A 17,887-nucleotide genomic window follows, 5' to 3' on the forward strand; every position below is an offset into this window, starting at 1 on the left:
AGATGTAAACAAGTGACAGTATGATATTCTGTGATTAACTAAAAGATAGGAATTAGAGAAAGTGTGCGTAATAAGTGGACGCTTTTTGAGGAAAGACATGCAGTAGGTGCCTCCCAAACGATTCATTGCCAGGGTCTTTGCTTTAGCTCAGTATAGATGTTGCTGCTTTGGATACGGAGGCCTGGGATCAAGGTCCACCTGCTCCAGAGATCTGTAGTTATATCTGGATGGGTTGATTAGAAAATATCTTTAAAAGGTCAAATTGGCAAAAGGTATGAAGGTAGAACAATTCATGATGTTTATTCAGAAGTTACCTCGATCGAGGATCAAGCTATTGCGTCTGGTAATGTGTAAAGAGGCAGATTTTATAAACAATTTTGGTTAAGCAGAGAGGTTTGGGTGCATTGGCATGTGAATCAGCGAGAGTTGGTATTGGGGAGACAAATGAGATGTTGTTATTTAACACAACAAGAATTAAATATAAAAATAGGCAGATTTTTCTGAAACTCTGCGGGAAATTTGTGAGACCGCATTGGAAAACGGTGTACAGGTTTGATCATCCCATTAGAAAAAATGTTAAGCGTTCTTTAGAAGCAATTCAGAAAAGATTTGCACAACACATTTTAAGGATGAAAGGTTTGTACTTGGGGGATGGAGGTGATATGGTAGTGAGAGATATGATACCATGAAGATGTTTCAATAAGAGAATTCCACGTTAAGATAGTGGAGGAAGTTTTTTTTGCAAGGGCTATAAGTACGTACAATTCACTTTTCCAAAAGATAGCAAAGACTGGATCTTTAAACCGATTGAGGCTCAGTCAGATAGATTTTTGATAGACAAGGAAATCAAGGATGTAAACTAACAAGAAAGTGGAGCTGAATTCACAACAAGATGAACTATAACCTTACTGAATTGTGGACTAAATTCAAATGGCCAAATAGCCTACTCTTACACCCACGCCTTGTTTCTTGGTTTCACAGGAATTGAAACAAAACATTCGGGTAAGTACTGGTTCCCTGCTTTCATAAAGTTATTTTCTCATTTTAACCCTGTCAGTCAGTTTTTTTTCCTTTTATCCACTGTCCTCATTGTCAAGTTCCATAAGAAAACTTCAACATTGAGCGCCAAGAAATATGCAAATGCGTACTACTCAGAGTATGACACTGAAGGATTACTTTCAACAATAACTTTTGAACAGAAACTGCTCCTGGTCCAATAATTCAAGATAATCTTGCAAGATACAGCAACCACGATTCCTCCTTCCATCACAGCTTACAGACTATATCCGATTTAAGATCGATCAATGAGCGATAAGTTTTGTCTTATGAAAACATGCCTGTCTAGAATTTATTCATTCAAAATCAAATTGGTTGACAAGCAGTTCGTATCTCATTACTGATTATCAAACTTGCCTTCATCAAACTCTTGATTGACTTTATCCAACTTGATCATTTTGGCAGAGGAGTCAAAACTAGCTCGCAATTTTCCAGGAGCCCAGGTAACCCTCCTTTTTCTTCTGGCCTAAAAAGAAATATGGAGGCCTATCATAGGAAGTGTTAAAATGTACACACTTTCTTCCTATCCAGGCCTGGCAGCATATACAACTCATTTCTTATGCTCCCATCAGTCCTCCCTAATTAACTTCCAATAGAGCATTTTGGATATTACTTCACACAACACTGACTTCATGACTCCATAAAGTCAACATGACAAAATAAATGTTAGTTCACCTTATACCATAACATTGACTTAATTCTGTTGCATACATACGAGATTTTAAGAAGTGGCTCCAGGTCAAACAGAAATGACTCAGCAAGTTCAGACAATGGCACCAATAGGTTGACATTTTAGGAGTCAGATGGATCACCAAATCATTCGAAAGGTGTAAGCAGAGATACATTGACTGATTGCTTGTTCAGTCTCATGTCATAATTAACAAAAGGTAAAGGTTTGAAAATTTCAAGTTATCCTGCATTCAAAAATTGAGACTAACCCAGTATTCCGAACTTCAGTATCCTTTCCGGACTTCATTCCTGAATTGTCCAGCTCTGGATACAATTGTATTCTTTGCCCTTAGCTCAACTACACACAATTACTCTAAGCATTGTTCATAATTGTGATTTGTGACTCCACACTCTCCTCGATGCTCATCACTTTTGCATTCCTGCTCCGTGGCCTTTATAAGCAAAAACAAAATGTTCAATGCACTTTTGCTTCTCCACCAGCACTGTTTCTAAGTTTGTGCCTACATTATCGATGTTTGATAAACTGGAGTCAAAACACTGAGTCAGCAAAATCAAATACATCATTTTTAGCCACCCAGTTTCACCAGTGTAAATTATTCAGCAACCCGTGATATCTTATGCAGAGATTCCACTGCAGGTTACAGTACAATTTATAATACTCCACTATTAGACACTAAAAAAAATGATAATTCACTCTTCCTGGAGTTTGAAAAACCTTCACATTTTGCACATAATTGCCAATTCAGCTTACTGAACTAACATAGAACATTACAGTGCAGTGCAGGCCAGGCCCTTCGGCCCTCGATGTTGCGCCGACCTGTCATGCCAATCTGAAGCCCATCGAACCTACACTTATTCCATGTACATCCATATGCTTGTCCAATGACGACTTAAGTGTATTTAAAGTTGGCAAATCCACTACCGTTGCAGGCAAAGCATTCCATACCCTTACTACTCTGAGTAAAGAAACCACATCTGACATCTGTCCTATATCTATCACCCCTCAATTTAAAGCTATGCCCCCTCGTGCTCGCTGTCACCATACTTGGAAAAAGGCTCTTCCTGTCCACCCTATCTAACCCTCTGATTATCTTGTATGTCTCTATTAAGTCACCTCTCAACCTTCTTGTCTCCAACGAAAACAGCCTCAAGTCCCTCAGCCTTTCCTTGTAAGGCCTTCCCTCCATACCAGGCAACATCCTAGTAAATCTCCTCTGCACCCTTTCCAAAGCTTCCACATCCTTCTTATAATGTGGTGACCAGAACTGTACACAATACTCCAAGTGTGGCTAAACCAGAGTTTTGTACAGCAAAGTTGGGACTCTTGTGCAAGAACTCATCATCTTTCTGTTGGCAAGTCTGGTATTACTTAACCTACCTGGCCCAGAAGGGAATAATTACATTGTGGAATCTAATTTCTTCAGGCAGTTAGTTATTGTTAGAAATACATTATTCCCTTACTTTATTTCAACCATTTTTCTTATCCATCAGCCTCAGAAGTTTTTTTTTGGCATTCTTAAAACACATGCTCAAAATGTACCTTCGCACTTTTCATTATTTATACTTAAAACATTTCGAACATTGCTCTCCAGCCAAGACCTATTGGAGCTTGAACAACTACATCACACCATTGTAACTTACATGTAAATATCATACAAGCTGGACTAGCACATCATGGGAGGATATCTCTGAACTTGAATTGGAATGTGGAATTTCAGTGCTCATGGGATCCCTATTACTAAGTCCTCGGGTTTCTTCAATGTTAATGCTACAGACGGAACTTGCACCATTTCCTCAAATAACAATTTGCTCTTGAATTTGACTTTTGAAGTTTAATCCCCAGAAATCATTTAGACAATCTACTAAGCAAGACAGTGGTTCAAAAAAGATACTTACCTTTGTTTCTTGGTCATCATCAGTTGAAACTCTGACAAGCATTCTTGTCAAATTCTTTATTTTCTGCTCATGATCCATTTGAAGGATATGCTTTTCTGACAATAGTTGAGCTTTCTCCATTGCTTGAACACGAGTCTCTGAGGTGAGCTGCACAACAAAAAAAAGTATTCATGACTTTACACAAATGATCATAAGACCAATAAGCTATTGAGCTCATTAAACCTTCTCTCCCATTCAAAAATATTACTGCCTTAACTCCACCTTCCTCTTTGGAGCCTCCCTTCTCTTGTCTCTATTCAGATTTTTGACAGATAAGACGGAGTTAGAAAGTGGAAAAGTGTGGTGCTGGAAAAGCACAGCTGGTCAAGCAGCACCCGAGGAGCAGGACAGTCAATGTTGAGCATGAGCTGTTCATCAGGAACGATGTTGGTTCCTGATGCTCGAAACATTGACTGTACTGCTCCTTCGATGCTGCTTGGCCAGCTGTACTTTTCCAGCACCACGCTTTTCGACTCTGATCTCCAGCATCTACAGTCTTCACCTTCATGTTGATGATTTATGCAAGTGATTCCAACGATATGGTTGCTGAATTTGCTTATAGAGGAGCCTTGATTATCCGAATACCAATTATCCGAAAATCGGATTATCCAAAGGAGATCTTTGGATAGACAGAAACCTTACATCAAAGACGTGTGTCCAACACTGATCGCGTTTTTTGTTTAGTGATTAAAATTGCTGCCAAGAACAGTCCTGGACTGATGGGAGCACAGGCACTGTCTCTAAATGACTGACCTCCCACACCCCCTCTCTCTCTTCCCACACTTTCCCTGAAGTTCTACACAGGCATGTACCCTAAACCCCCCCCTTCTCCAGATAAACCCTCCCATATTGTCCTGCACAGAGCAGAGTGGAACCTGTCAAAAGGTTGCAGTAAAACATGTATGCGCGCGCTATTTGTAGACTGACCCCCTAAAAGGCAGTAGTAGCAGCAGCAGCCACCTTGTTACTGGTGTCCGGTCTGGCTGCCCAGCAAGGGGGTTGACAGGGGTCGCCTTGGGGGGTGTAGTTAGACAGGGTTTTGGGGGGGGGGGGGGGGTGGTGGATAGTGTGGGGTTGGACAGGATTTGGGGCTGGGCAGTGGTTGGTGTTGTGGGCGGGCTGGTGTTGGACAGAGTTTGGGGGACCGGCCGGGGTTGGCTGTGTTGGACGGGACAGCGATGTTGGATGGGGTTTGTGGGACGTTGTTTGATGTTTGGGGCTGTGCTGCTGCTTGTCTCCTGAACGGGGAGCAGATTTAATAGAAATCTCCTTGCCCCAAAAGAAAGGCATTGAATAGATTAACCGAATAATCAATTATCTGAACGAAATAGTGCTGCCCACCTTGTTCAGATAATGGAGGTTCCTCTGTAATATGAAGATAGGTAGGAAAATAATTTCTGAGAAGGGCATAAGGAAGGTACAAAGATGTTGATAGGTTAAGTAAATGAGCAAATGAAATATACTATGGGAAAATATGATTTGTCCATTCTAACAGAAGAAGAAAAAAAGAGAAATATCCAAACGGAGAATATCCACACTATGCAATACAGAAGGACCTACTGCACGATACGTGGAATATTAGTATACAAGTAATTCAAAGTGCAAATGGAATGTTTTTACTCATGTAGGGAACAATACACTAAAGTTAGAGGTTTTGCTTCAGTTATACAGGGCCTTGGTGAGAATACATCTAAAGATGACCATACAGTATTGTTTTTTTTTAATAGGATGGATCTGTGTGTTGGAAGCAGTACAGAGAAGGCTAACAGAATACATGAAATGAATGAGGTGCCTTCACAGGAAAGATTGTACAGACACTGAATTGCATCTTCTAGAGTTTACAAGAGCAATTGGTTGCTGTCTTGCAAAACCAAGATCCTGAAGGAGTCTTGACATGAATGTAGAGAGGATACTACTACTTCTTATGGGAAAATCTAGAGCTAGAAGCCACTGTTTAAAAATCAGTTTTCATCAATTTAAAAACAGACAATGCAATTCTCTTTCTGGAGGGCCATAACCTTCTAAATTTCTTTCTTGAAAAAGGTACTGGAAGCAGTGAATTTCAACATTAACAACATCCAAAGAGGATATTCAGAGTTGAATAGATTCTTGATAAGTAGGTGAAAGATTATCAGGCATAGATAGCTATGTGGATTTGAGTTTACAATCAGATCAACCATAATATTATTCAATGATGGAGCAGTCTCAAGGGGTCAGATGGCCTACTCTAGTTTCTTCTTCGTAATCTATGGACCTATCAAATTGAGCCTCTTGCTGTCTTTTTCATATAAATATATTGTTTCCTTCGTGCATTTTTAACTAATTTCACTTTAAAATGCATCTATATGGTTTACTTCAACCACTCTGTGATAGTAAGTCCCACATTCTTAGTTTGAGTGGAGGAAGACAGATATTAAACTAAAGTCCCGCATGTCCTAACCCCTTAAACTTTCACACCAAAACTAGCAGTTATAAATCCCATTGCAGTGTTGGGTAACTTATCTGCATATTAGTTATCATATAAAATTCTGCCACCTTAACATCAGTCAGTATCCTTGAATGTACCTGATCTACAACAATGACTCCATTTTGACAGCATTTTGGGATATTCTGATAACATTAAGCCATTTAAAGACAGGTTCAGTGCTCCTTTGAGTCAAAATGCTTGTATAAAAGTGACTAAGGTGAAGTAAATTCACAAATGAGATGACAAATCAAAGAAGCAAGGCTCATGTGGACACAGTGCAATCATTCAAGAGCAACTTCTTTCAAATTTGGATCGTAATGGATGATAATTGACATGTGGCAAGCATAGTCTTGATAGATCTATACTTCTCACAAAGCAGGGTTTTGTTCCCTCTCACCTGGTCTACTGTAGACTAACAAATCAGAAGTTGATAGGTCCATTATTTTTGTTCAGTGGACTACCAGGATGATGGATGGTGAACTAGATGGTGATGGTGGAGACAGAAAAGGAGAACAGAGAACAAGGAAATCTGCAACTGAGTTTGTAAGCAATTAAATTAACAGAAATCCACTACCATCAAACAGCCTTGCTGGATCAAATGTTTTCAGCAACCTGCTCAGAAGCATTATGGTACAGCTGAGGAACAGATGATATTTGAACATAGGCCACATGACCGAGAGGCAGGGATGCTATCAGAACATCATAAGAGCCCTAAAATCAACTTAATAGATGGTCCTCAGATAAAGGGCATATCACAATGTAAACAGATGAGAACAGATACTACGCTCTGAGCTGACATGCCGAGTAGTGTTATGTTTGGAATGTGGCGCAGTTAAATTTACTCACAGCAAGATCGGAAATAGCAATCAAGTAGATAACCCGATGTTTTAATATTTCTAGAAGGATAACCAGTGGCTAGGAAACCAAAACGACTATTAACATTGGGTGTGAAGCCAGATTTGGCCACAGATTGATATCTTAGCCAAAAAAAAACCTTTAAGCTAACGCGCCCCCTTTACTGTCTCAGAACATTAGTCTTGATCGCATAAAACCTCAGGTATGGTTCTTGAACCCTTGACCTTCAGTCAGCTGAGAACACAGCAACTAAACTCAGCTGACAAATTTAACAAATGGAAGTCTGTGGCAAGATAAATTTAAATAATATTATTTAACAACTGTAAACATCTATCAAAGAATTCAAAGATGCAACTGAATGGCAACTAAAAATATAATCAGGTGCAACAATGACAGCTAGATTTACTGGGTTGGGTAAGCCACTTATGAGCAATTTTGTTTTATCAACGATTCTCTGTTCATCCACAATCTTTGGAAAACTTCACTTCCGACAGAACTCCATGAACATTGAAAAACTTTGTTACTTCAGATACCAAGTTGAAAAAAAGCAAACATGGACAACATTTCGCAATTAGTATTAACTTACTTCTTCCAATTGGTTTTTCAGATCCATTATTTCCTTCCGACATCGCTTTAACATTGCTTGCTCATCCATCACTTCATTCACATGAGGTGTATTCTTCATGAATTTGGCAGTACTTGCAAACTAATAAGAAAAATATATCACGTGCTAGGATTTGGTTAGTGTGTGTTAGGGTGGTGGGGTGCCAGGTGTGCACATTAACCTTCTTCTATGGCAGAACTTACTCTATCCAGTACTTTCTTTTAGCTTTTCCCATATTAAATGAGATCATCACAATGCCAGCTGATCACACTTTCATATCAACCATCTTTTATTTTTAAGAAACATCTCTGACTGTTGCTCACCTCACCCATTTATCTAGGTTGGGGAGCAGGACCAAAGCATTCGGCTTACCAGTGCCAGTCGCTGGGTTCGTTCTTAGCCAACAGGTCTGGAATGGGACTTCTTCATGACAATAACATCTAAATCTAAACCAAACCAAGGCTTTCCACCTCAGAAGCAGAACTGCAACCACCATAGCACTCCCGTTCCGAAAAAGATTCTCTCCAAAAATCAACACAAATCAGATAGTTGAATTATTTGTGATTCATATTAAATTTCCAGAAGAAATTTTAAAAAACTTTAGTTCTGCATAAATTGTTAATATGATACCATATAGTTAGAAATCATGAACAATCCACATAATCTAATTCAATCACAAAAATCTAATGCTGAGGTGTTTCAGAAACTGGACTTCACAGGGGGCCTACTTGAAAAAAAATGGAAATTTTGTCCATGTTTTACACATATTTTTACATGGCTCCTTCAACCTGTGACACCATCACTGTGTTTACATCCCAGCACCTCCTAGAATATTAGGCAAACATGGACTAGTTATCACCTCTGAAGAGAACTGTTAGCATGCAGCAAGAGGGAGAGAAAGAGACAGCAATACAAGTATAGAACATTCCACAGCCAAAGGAATACACACTACCATCTGCAGTTATGACTTGGAGATTTGAAGCTTGCATTGTCCATCTGGTGTGAGTTAAAAACATTGCCTTACAACTAGAGACGAATGTGAAGGGAATGTTCTCTCACTCAACACAGTTTTTCACTCGTCCTTTACTCTCTGACCCCTCCTTTCTTCCATGCAAACACCAAAGAGCTAACTGTTTTTTAAAGCTTCCTTCTTCTCCAAATGCAAGGCCCTAAATAGACCTTCAAAGTGAAGCAGCAATTCACTTGGACTTCTTTCAACTACTTATTCTGTATTCATTGTTCCAGACTTTGATCTCTTCAATATAGAGGAGACCACACCTGGATCAGCAGAAGGTTTGTCTTCAATAATGCTTAGGGTATCAAAATTATTTATCAAGGAAAGGTGAGCATAAAATGAGTGAGTTACTCTATTACATGCTTTTCTCCAATTTCGGTTATTGATGCAACTCTTATAAAACATCCTTATTTGAAGACTCCTTAATATACTTCCTTACAATTATTAAAGTTATATGTATAGTTAGTGCGCATGAACTAAAAAGTGCATTACAAAGCAAGACATCCAGTTGTTTAAGCTTTGGCTTCATGTACCAAAGCTGAAACATCAGTCAACTTACAACAACCAGCAGCATTAAGGGAATGCCTCCTAACTGAATGGGCATATACTATTTAGTAAAAGTAAAGTGCTTCTTCTTGCAAAGTCATCCCTGCCTCCACGGCTAGAGGGCACAATTGTGGTGTTCATGTCATGATTGCTTGCAAGTTTGTTGCCTGCAGTTCATTATATCAACTGAAAGTAGGGAACAACAAACATGTGAAACTTTAAATTGAATCCATCATATAACCCTTCCAAAAAAAAACCCACTGTATATTAAAATGGCAATGCACAAAACTCTGACTGTCAACACACTGATCAAAAGAGGCCCATTCCATTGTTCATGCTCTTAGGCATCACGTGCAATACCAGCACATGAACCACTGCAGTTCATGTGGTTTAGGTACATTCACATGATAAAAGGAAATTTTAGGATTTTGACCAAGTGTTAGCCAAGTATTCAGATGGTTTGTGACTTGGAGAAGAATTTGCAGGTTTCCATCCATCTATTGCTCTAGTTTCTATTTGAGAGGTCACGGTTCATCTTGAGGCACCAAAGTTTTATAGCATTCTAGTCTTTTCTTAAAAAAGGTTTCAGTTAGATCACCATGAAAGAGGAACATTCAGGCTCTCTTTTATCACTAAATCTCATTTCACTTCAAGTCACTAGAATTACATGCAATCAAATATTCCCATTTAAAAAGGATATTTAGGATTTGGAAGTTTCAGGACAGTATTGAAAAGCATCGACTTGGGAAATCTATGTCTGCAAATATTTTTTTCTCTAGCACTAAATGCTCTATGTTTGAGCCGGTTTTCAGCAGAATATTAGCTGACAACACTTGAAATTTATAGGGAGGGACTTATGGGAAGGGGGTCAGAAGAGAAATGTTGGGGCGGGGAGGGGAATGAAGAATGAAGAATACAACAAAAAGATTGTCTTACCTGTAAAGTACTGAGGGTTTCCTCAAAACTAACTGGAGTGATTGTGCAAATGATCAAAGTTTTTGCATTGCCCCCAAGTGAATTCTGCAGAATCCGTGTCAGCTTACTGTCCCTATAATTTAAAAAACCACTACACAGAAGAAAAAAACAACTATCAGAAATGCAAAAGCATCAACATTCTTATCTATTCCTATAAATTTTAAAAATAAACTTCCAGTTGTAGATTAGCATTAACTACTTCACATTCCAAATTAAAACAAACAAGAAATCACTAATCAGGAATTGTAAACAGAATAGTTTCCTACCCAGCTTGCCCATCACTGAGCTTTTTTATAACTTGACCGAGTACAAACAAACTACGGTTGATAAAACATCCTTCTTTTAGGCGGACACCTGAAATCATTAGAGAGAAAAAAAAATCAATATCCTTTTTCACAGAAAGGCATGACAGTTCAAAGCATTTCTGATGTAGAATTTTATTTTTAAGATGCTAAGTAAGGCAAAACACTAATAGTAGCTAAGCTTTCAACTTTAAAGCTTTTGAAAAAAAGATAGTTCAACACACGGTGCCAGGGGTTTGATTATTCTTTAGGATGAATCCAAAAACTTTTACCATTGTAGATATTTAACTGTTAGAGGAGGCTAGCAATCACTACTGAGTGATTCATTGGAGCATTGGCTAAAATATTATGGATTTTGCTTTAATGACAAATGATTATTCACTGCCAACTTTGAAAAAAGTTACACAAAAATATAAATGTTAATTGTGATCACAATTTCTTTTGCAAATATTAATTTGAATGCAGCACTAAATCAATGAAAGCTAGACATCTCAAAAGTTGCATCAAGTAGGGCAACGTGACATTGAAGAATTGCCCAATAGCAACAAGGAATTTAAAAGCAAAGCACTGAGACACACAGTTGGGATTAGGATGAAACTTGAAATACTGTGACTGGAATTTGGCAGCAGCCATTGTTGTATTTGGTAATAGTTCTGAAAAGGTTAGTATGCTGACGACAGCATTAAATTCCACTTTATGAGATCATGAAAACTTGATCAGGTAAAAGAAAAACATCTTTACATCTTGAAGGGTATAAATCCTTCTTAGCCTTCCAGCAGCCTAAGTAAGTGCTCATCCTGCTGATGCAACCTGTGCATGATTTTTATCGTGCAGTAAACCAAATCAGTTTAAGGCCTCTCTTTATACCACCCAGTGGCTTTCCTGAACCACTTTAGGCCAAGTAGATCCTACAAACTTTGATGAGGAGGATTGCGACAGCTAGCTACCCAACCAAATGTCAGCAGTGGTTGGCATCACATGCTCATATCAAAGAGGTGACAAAGGTTTTCATTGTTCACCATCATTGCTCCACCTGAAATCAACTTTGAATCGGCACTTACATAGCAAAACATATTTCAAAAAGTTATCAGAGTCATTCTATGCTCCAGAGATTTATAGTCTAGGATAATCTTAGAAGCACAATTAGAAATCTTTGAACTGCATGGGTTTTGAGCACAGTAAGAAGTTAATTGTTAAAATTTACACCATTAATCTCACAGGCAGAGTTTAAAATGGAATGTTACAGAGCCACTCGACTGAGAAAATAAAATAGGTGAGGTTGCTCGAGTAACATATACTAGGATGGGAGCGGAAAGCAAAATTTGCAGGACTTGCTGAGCATATGACAGCAGACTTATAAATACAAACCGGAGGAGTTTCCTTCCTCAGGGTGCCCAAACCAAGACTAGTATGGTATATGACATGGGCAGAAGGTGCAACATGTCAGCCATTGCTCAGCTGGAATTCAGAGCCATGTGTGCTACCATGATCAAAACGCTCTCCAGGCTTAAGCCAAAATATCAAGGCTGACACCCTAATGCAGTCTTGAGGAACATTGTAATTTTTGAGGTTAGATTAGATTAGATTACTTAGTGTGGAAACAGGCCCTTCGGCAAAACAAATCCACACCGCCCCGCCGAAGCGCAACCCACTCATACCCCTACACGTACACCTTACCTAACACTATGGGCAATTTAGCATAGCCAATTCACCTGACCTGCACATCTTTGGACTGTGGGAGGAAACCGGAGCACCCAGAGGAAACCCACGCAGACACGGGGAGAACGTGCAAGCTCCACACCGTCAGTTGCCTGAAGCGGGAATTGAACCTGGGTCTCTGGCGCTGTGAGGCAGCAGTGCTAACCACTGTGCCACCGTGCCGCCCACACGGTGAATGAAACTTTAAACCAAGGCCTACCTCCCTGCTTGAATGGATCTAAACATATCCCTAATGTGATACTTTAAAGGAGGGCAGTTATCTATTTGTGGGCGGCACAGTGGCACAGTGGTTAGCACTGCTGCCTCACAGCGCCTGAGACCCGGGTTCAATTCCCGCCTCAGGCGACTGACTGTGTGGAGTTTGCACGTTCTCCCAGTGTCTGCGTGGGTTTCCTCTGGGTGCTCCGGTTTCCTCCCACAGTCCAAAAGATGTGCAGGGTCAGGTGAATTGGCCATGCTAAATTGCCCGTAGTGTTAGGTAAGGGGTAAATGTAGGGGTATGGGTGGGTTTCGCTTCGGCGGATCGGTGTGGACTTGTTGGGCCGAAGGGCCTGTTTCCACACTGTAATGTAATGTAATGTAATGTAATGTAATCTAATCTTTGGTATCCTGACCAATATTTACTCCTCAATCAACATCACAGACAATGTCATCATGATCACAATGCTGTTTCTGAGACTTTGCTGAGCACAAATTAGGTTAGGCTTTTCCCAAGTTACGATACTGATTAACCTAAAAAAAAAATCACTTATCTATTTGCAAAATGCCTCGAAACACAGGTGGCCATAAAAGCACAATATAAAAGAGACATTTTTATGATATATATGGTACATTCAACACTGATCAGCCACAATGAAGATCTGAATACTTTGGGCTTATTCCTTTTCAAACAGAGTTCAGATTTGACAGTTTTCAACAGACTGTACTTCCCAGAGAAAATGAAATAATTGCATGTAATTAAGTTGTTATATAGTTAAATTGGAAGAGCTTAAAGCATATGCATAAATCAGTTAACAACCGTTAGACATTGGTTAAACAAAAACAACTCACCTTCAGTTCCTGTTTGGCTGGCTCGTTCACTGCCTGCCAGATCAACCAAATTCTGTAAAAGAAAAGCAAGTACAGGTTAAAGTCTGTACGGAGAAAAATAGCAAGCAAGCAAGGAAAAACAGTTACTCTACCACACTCAAAATTGGGTATATTGATTCACAATCATTCAATATATCCCAAGTCAGGGGTCCTCAAATGGGTACCAGGACCCAAATCCTGTCGCCAAATGGATGTTGTGGAACTCTAAGTTATAAAATTGCAGTCATGCGGTGACAGAAACCTGCATTCAGCCCCAGCTCCTGCCTATCCCTTTCCTGGTCTCGGGTCAACTGCAACCCACAATCAGATCTCATTGAAGGGTTATATCAGTTAAGTCTCAAAATGGGGCACAGTCAGCAAAAAAAAAAAATTGGAAAGCACTGCTCCAAATAAATTACAAAACAGTTCTCCCAAAATTATGACCCTGCTTCATTCAACTACAGAAAATCAGCTGTGAACAAAACCCCTCTATTTGAAGTGCAAAGAGTGCTTTGGTTTCAAGAAGGAACTTGCCACAAACCATCCAAGACATAAATGCATGGTGCCGACATAGCCATAAGCCCAAAATAAAGTTTGGGGAAAAGATTACACCTGAAATCACAATCTAAATACGCTCAGTTGACTTGCGTCTTCAAAAAATTTGCAAATCAAAACTTGCAAATCATTTGCTAACAGATTAGGCCCACATATTAATAGGACCCACGTTTACCAACACAGAAGAACACGCATTGGCTTGGACGACGCTTGGATTCACTTTTAGATTCAAGTGATTTATTCTGACATTACGTTTAAAGAATACCCCGCCCCCGCCCGCCCCATTCTCTTGTAAAGTGTATAAACGCGAATTACATTTAATTCCAAGTGAAAGTCCAGATTAATAGTTCATAGACTTTAAATGAAATTTGACCCACGAAATAAAACAAGGGCAAAAGGTAAAATGCAGCAACTGCAGTCAGAATGTAGAAGATGAAAAGTGAGTTCCCACATGGATCACTGCTGCGCCCACCTGTTCACAATTTACCAGAAGCTTGCTGGTGGATTACACATTAATAATTGACAAGAGAAAATCAGAATTATTTCCACAAAATCCAACAAAACCTGCAGTTGGGTCAAGCGGGGTGATGCACTCAGTTGTGACAGATACAGCATTTTCTAATTCAGACATTCAATTTAACCATGAACTAACAAATATCAGGAATGCGGCCTTTACCATGCATTGCTAAACATCATACGCAAGATATAAAAAAAAAAATCAATAAATCAGTAAATGTATCACTTTACCATTTTATCTATTTACCACTCCCTACTTAAGACTGGGGCACCAAATACAATGATTGTTATCATGTTCTATGGGCTTAATTGACTACAGTTTCCAGATAAAGACAACATTTTTGTATGGTTAAAGTAGTAGCCAACACCACATCTGCTTTCTGAGACATTTTACAAAACCTAATGTGCAAGTCTTTGTGCACTCAGTGGCAAAACCAAGGAAACTTTGTGCAGCGTTACGGTGAGATCACACCCAGAGCACTACATTCAGTTTTGACCTCCATATTTAAAAAGTACAAATTTGCACTGGTGGCAGTACCATAAAGATTTGTTAGGTTGGTCCCTGGGGTGAGAGGGCTGTCTTATGATTAGATACTGATCAAAACTGGAGTTAAGAGCAATGAGGTGTGATATCACAAGATTCTGATTGGGCTTAATAGGATAGACACTGAAAAACTATTTACCCTTTTGGCAAATCTCAAACATGGGCACAGACACAGGATAACAGAATGATTACTGAAGACTATGAGGAATAACCTTTTCACTCAATGGATGAATTTTTTTGTTTCTCTATCCCAAAGGGCTTTGGATGCTCCATCTTCAGGTGTCAACGAATGAATGAATAAATGATTTTACGATCACATATTTGGGAGAGAAACAGTGAAATACAGTGAGACGCTTTTCCACTGTCACCACAATCAAGCACCATTTTGAATAGTCAAGAAGAAAGAAAAAGAAAGATATAGCTTAAAAAAGAGTTCGATAAGTCCAGAGCCAGCTCATCATCAATGACACCATCCCTCCTCCATAGCCTCATTGCCATCTACAAAGTTGGAAGGTGTCACTCTCCAGGCACCATCTTCTGCCGCTGGGCCAGTTCTCCACTGCCCCCCAAAAGAATCACATCCTGGGCACACCTCGATGTCGCTGCGATGCTTTTCCGCTGCCACCAGCGCCGGGCCCAACCAACACCAAAGTTGCCGATCCTTTAGGCGCTCTCTTTCACCACTGGATCTCTCTCACTAAAATCACCTCTGCCAATTCCCATGCACGCCCTGGAAAAGCAAGTAGGGGCTCATTCGTTGCTGCAAGGTCTGTACTGGGCTCACTTCCCACCACTGATGGGTGACGAGAGGTAAGTAAACGAAAGAAGAAAAGAAAAACCAGTAGAAGGAAAGGAAAAGAAAAGTGATCGGAGCAAATGAGACCCAGCTCTGTAGCCTTACACCACCGTCATCGACATCAGGTGGAGGTAAACCTGCAACCACTGCCATCCAGAAGGACAAAGGCAGCAGAGACATGGGAACACCACCACCTGGAAATTTCGCACACTCAAGCCATTCACCATTCTGATTTGGGAACATATAGGCTGTTCCTTCATTTTCACCAAGCCAAACTGGAATTCTTTCCGTAATGGTATCATGGGTCTACCTACAGCACATGGATGGAGCTGCTTAAAACAGCAACTCACCACCACATTCAAGTGTAACTAGGAAGGATGTTAAATGCTGGTCAGCCAATAACATTCATACTCCATGAAGGATTTAAAAAAAGAAACATGGGTAACTAAGAAAGTGGAGCTTGGGCAGGGTCACTGACTGCTTTCACACAATAAGACATTATAGTCAACACTTGCTCTTTTTTTAAAAAAATGTTATGCTCAGATGAGTGGAAAGAAAGAGTTTTAAAAATCAGCACATTGAATTATTTTACAAAGAAAAATAACCTACTGGCTGCTGAAATAAAGTTCACAGATTCTAATAGCAAGGAGGGATGTTTTTGAAGTGGATTTTGAATCCAGCACAAGGAGCAAAAAATTGTCTAGCACCAAGTACGATCCCACATCTCAATTACTAACTCCTGAGTCAGGAGGCAAAATGCTTACTCTTGTTCAAGAGGGTAATCAAATTGAAAAAAAAGGTTTGCCAGAATATTTAATACTAGAGGCACAAACTTGAAAAGTTTAACCTCCACCCAGCTTCAGTAAATAACTATCTCAGTCTTGCTAACGTGCAATGAAAACAGTCCCAGTAATTTTATTTTAATAAGACAGAACTGTTAGCAAATGGAATTTTCAGTGACTGAAACAAAGCAAGCACAAATCTTGCATCAAAATATGATAACATAGTTCATTCTTGCTCTCCCAATTCTTAAATTGACAATACAAAATTACACTAAAAGAAATAGACTTGCATCATACATATGATGTTTGAATGCATTTGTTAAAGTGAAAGAATTATCGAAGATAGATAATAAAAGAATAAATTCAAGGCCTTCAGAAAATGATACACTATGACTGCTGGGTTGTGATCAAGAGCCTTGCCAAATTTTATCATGGTAATCCCAGATACTGCAACTAGATTAGCAGTGTGCATTCTCAGCCTCAGCATTTCAACTGTATTTGCATTTACTTTCCTTGCAGTATTATCATTGGGGCACAACTCAAACATCAGCATCTGATACCAATAACAGCCTGATGTAAGTAAATTAGTCATTCAAATGTTGTACGTAGTTAAGGGGGAACTAATCACCCATGGCAGCCAAAGGAATTCTCATTCCTGGTTAAGCCAGGACACTAGGATTAAAACGGCAAGATGCAGACCTTCCATCGATTTGTATTCTTCCATAGAATACAACTTACCAGGTGTGCAACAATAACCGCTTCATTATTTTTATCCCTGCTTTCCACAATCTGAAATAGAAAGGTAACTCAAATCAGAACACACAAATTTTTAAAAAATATATCAATCCTATTTTGAAACTTGAACCACAGGAGTGCACCAATCAAGTCATATATTATAAGACATCTTAAAGCACAGCAAAGTGTTTGAATTAGAGAGATTTCCATCACCGGAAACAAATATTCATTTCAATAGTTTCTTCTTTAAACTAGAAATGATCATTTGTCACCGCATTCATGATTATGAAGTACTTAAAACACAAAACAAGCCAGATGCAACTCAGGACCTGCTATCATTTGCACAAGTCAGTGGATAGAGTACATTTGCACTTTTATAAATGAACATTCACATTAATGTCAAAACCTTGCTCCGTCATATTAGCACCTTGATTCACAAAGTGAAAAACCATGAAGTACATCCTACGTTAGATCAGAGGCTATGAAAATCTTTTCGCAGTACTGTAATTTATACCTCCTCATTCAGTATTGGGATACCACCAGCAAGCCCACCAGAGAAAAAGGTTATACGAAGGGCAATGAGGGGGAAGAAAATTCAGTCTGTGTGGAGGAACAATTCTAACTATGGTAAGTAACTTACTCCATAGCTTGCAATTAAACTAATGATGTTTTAATGTTGCAGCATAGCACAGGAAACATGGGCATATTGCAATGTCACAGGGTGAAA

General features: G+C 39.3%; 1 protein-coding gene across 2 annotated transcripts in view; it reads right to left on the reverse strand.

The window, feature by feature from the left end:
- Nucleotides 1-17,887, reverse strand: part of cenpe (centromere protein E) — a 108,244-nt gene that overhangs the window by 70,916 nt on the left and 19,441 nt on the right. For both annotated transcript variants that reach the window (XM_043720261.1, XM_043720253.1), the window contains exons 8-14: nt 17,164-17,214; nt 13,215-13,266; nt 10,410-10,497; nt 10,105-10,234; nt 7,590-7,709; nt 3,643-3,789; nt 1,414-1,522 (exon numbers count right to left, since the gene is read on the reverse strand). In XM_043720261.1, coding sequence (XP_043576196.1) covers nt 1,414-1,522; nt 3,643-3,789; nt 7,590-7,709; nt 10,105-10,234; nt 10,410-10,497; nt 13,215-13,266; nt 17,164-17,214 — 697 coding nt within the window. The remainder of the gene's footprint in view (nt 1-1,413; nt 1,523-3,642; nt 3,790-7,589; nt 7,710-10,104; nt 10,235-10,409; nt 10,498-13,214; nt 13,267-17,163; nt 17,215-17,887) is intronic.

Source organism: Chiloscyllium plagiosum, chromosome 2 (genome assembly GCF_004010195.1).
Source record: "Chiloscyllium plagiosum isolate BGI_BamShark_2017 chromosome 2, ASM401019v2, whole genome shotgun sequence".
Lineage (NCBI taxonomy): Eukaryota > Metazoa > Chordata > Chondrichthyes > Orectolobiformes > Hemiscylliidae > Chiloscyllium > Chiloscyllium plagiosum.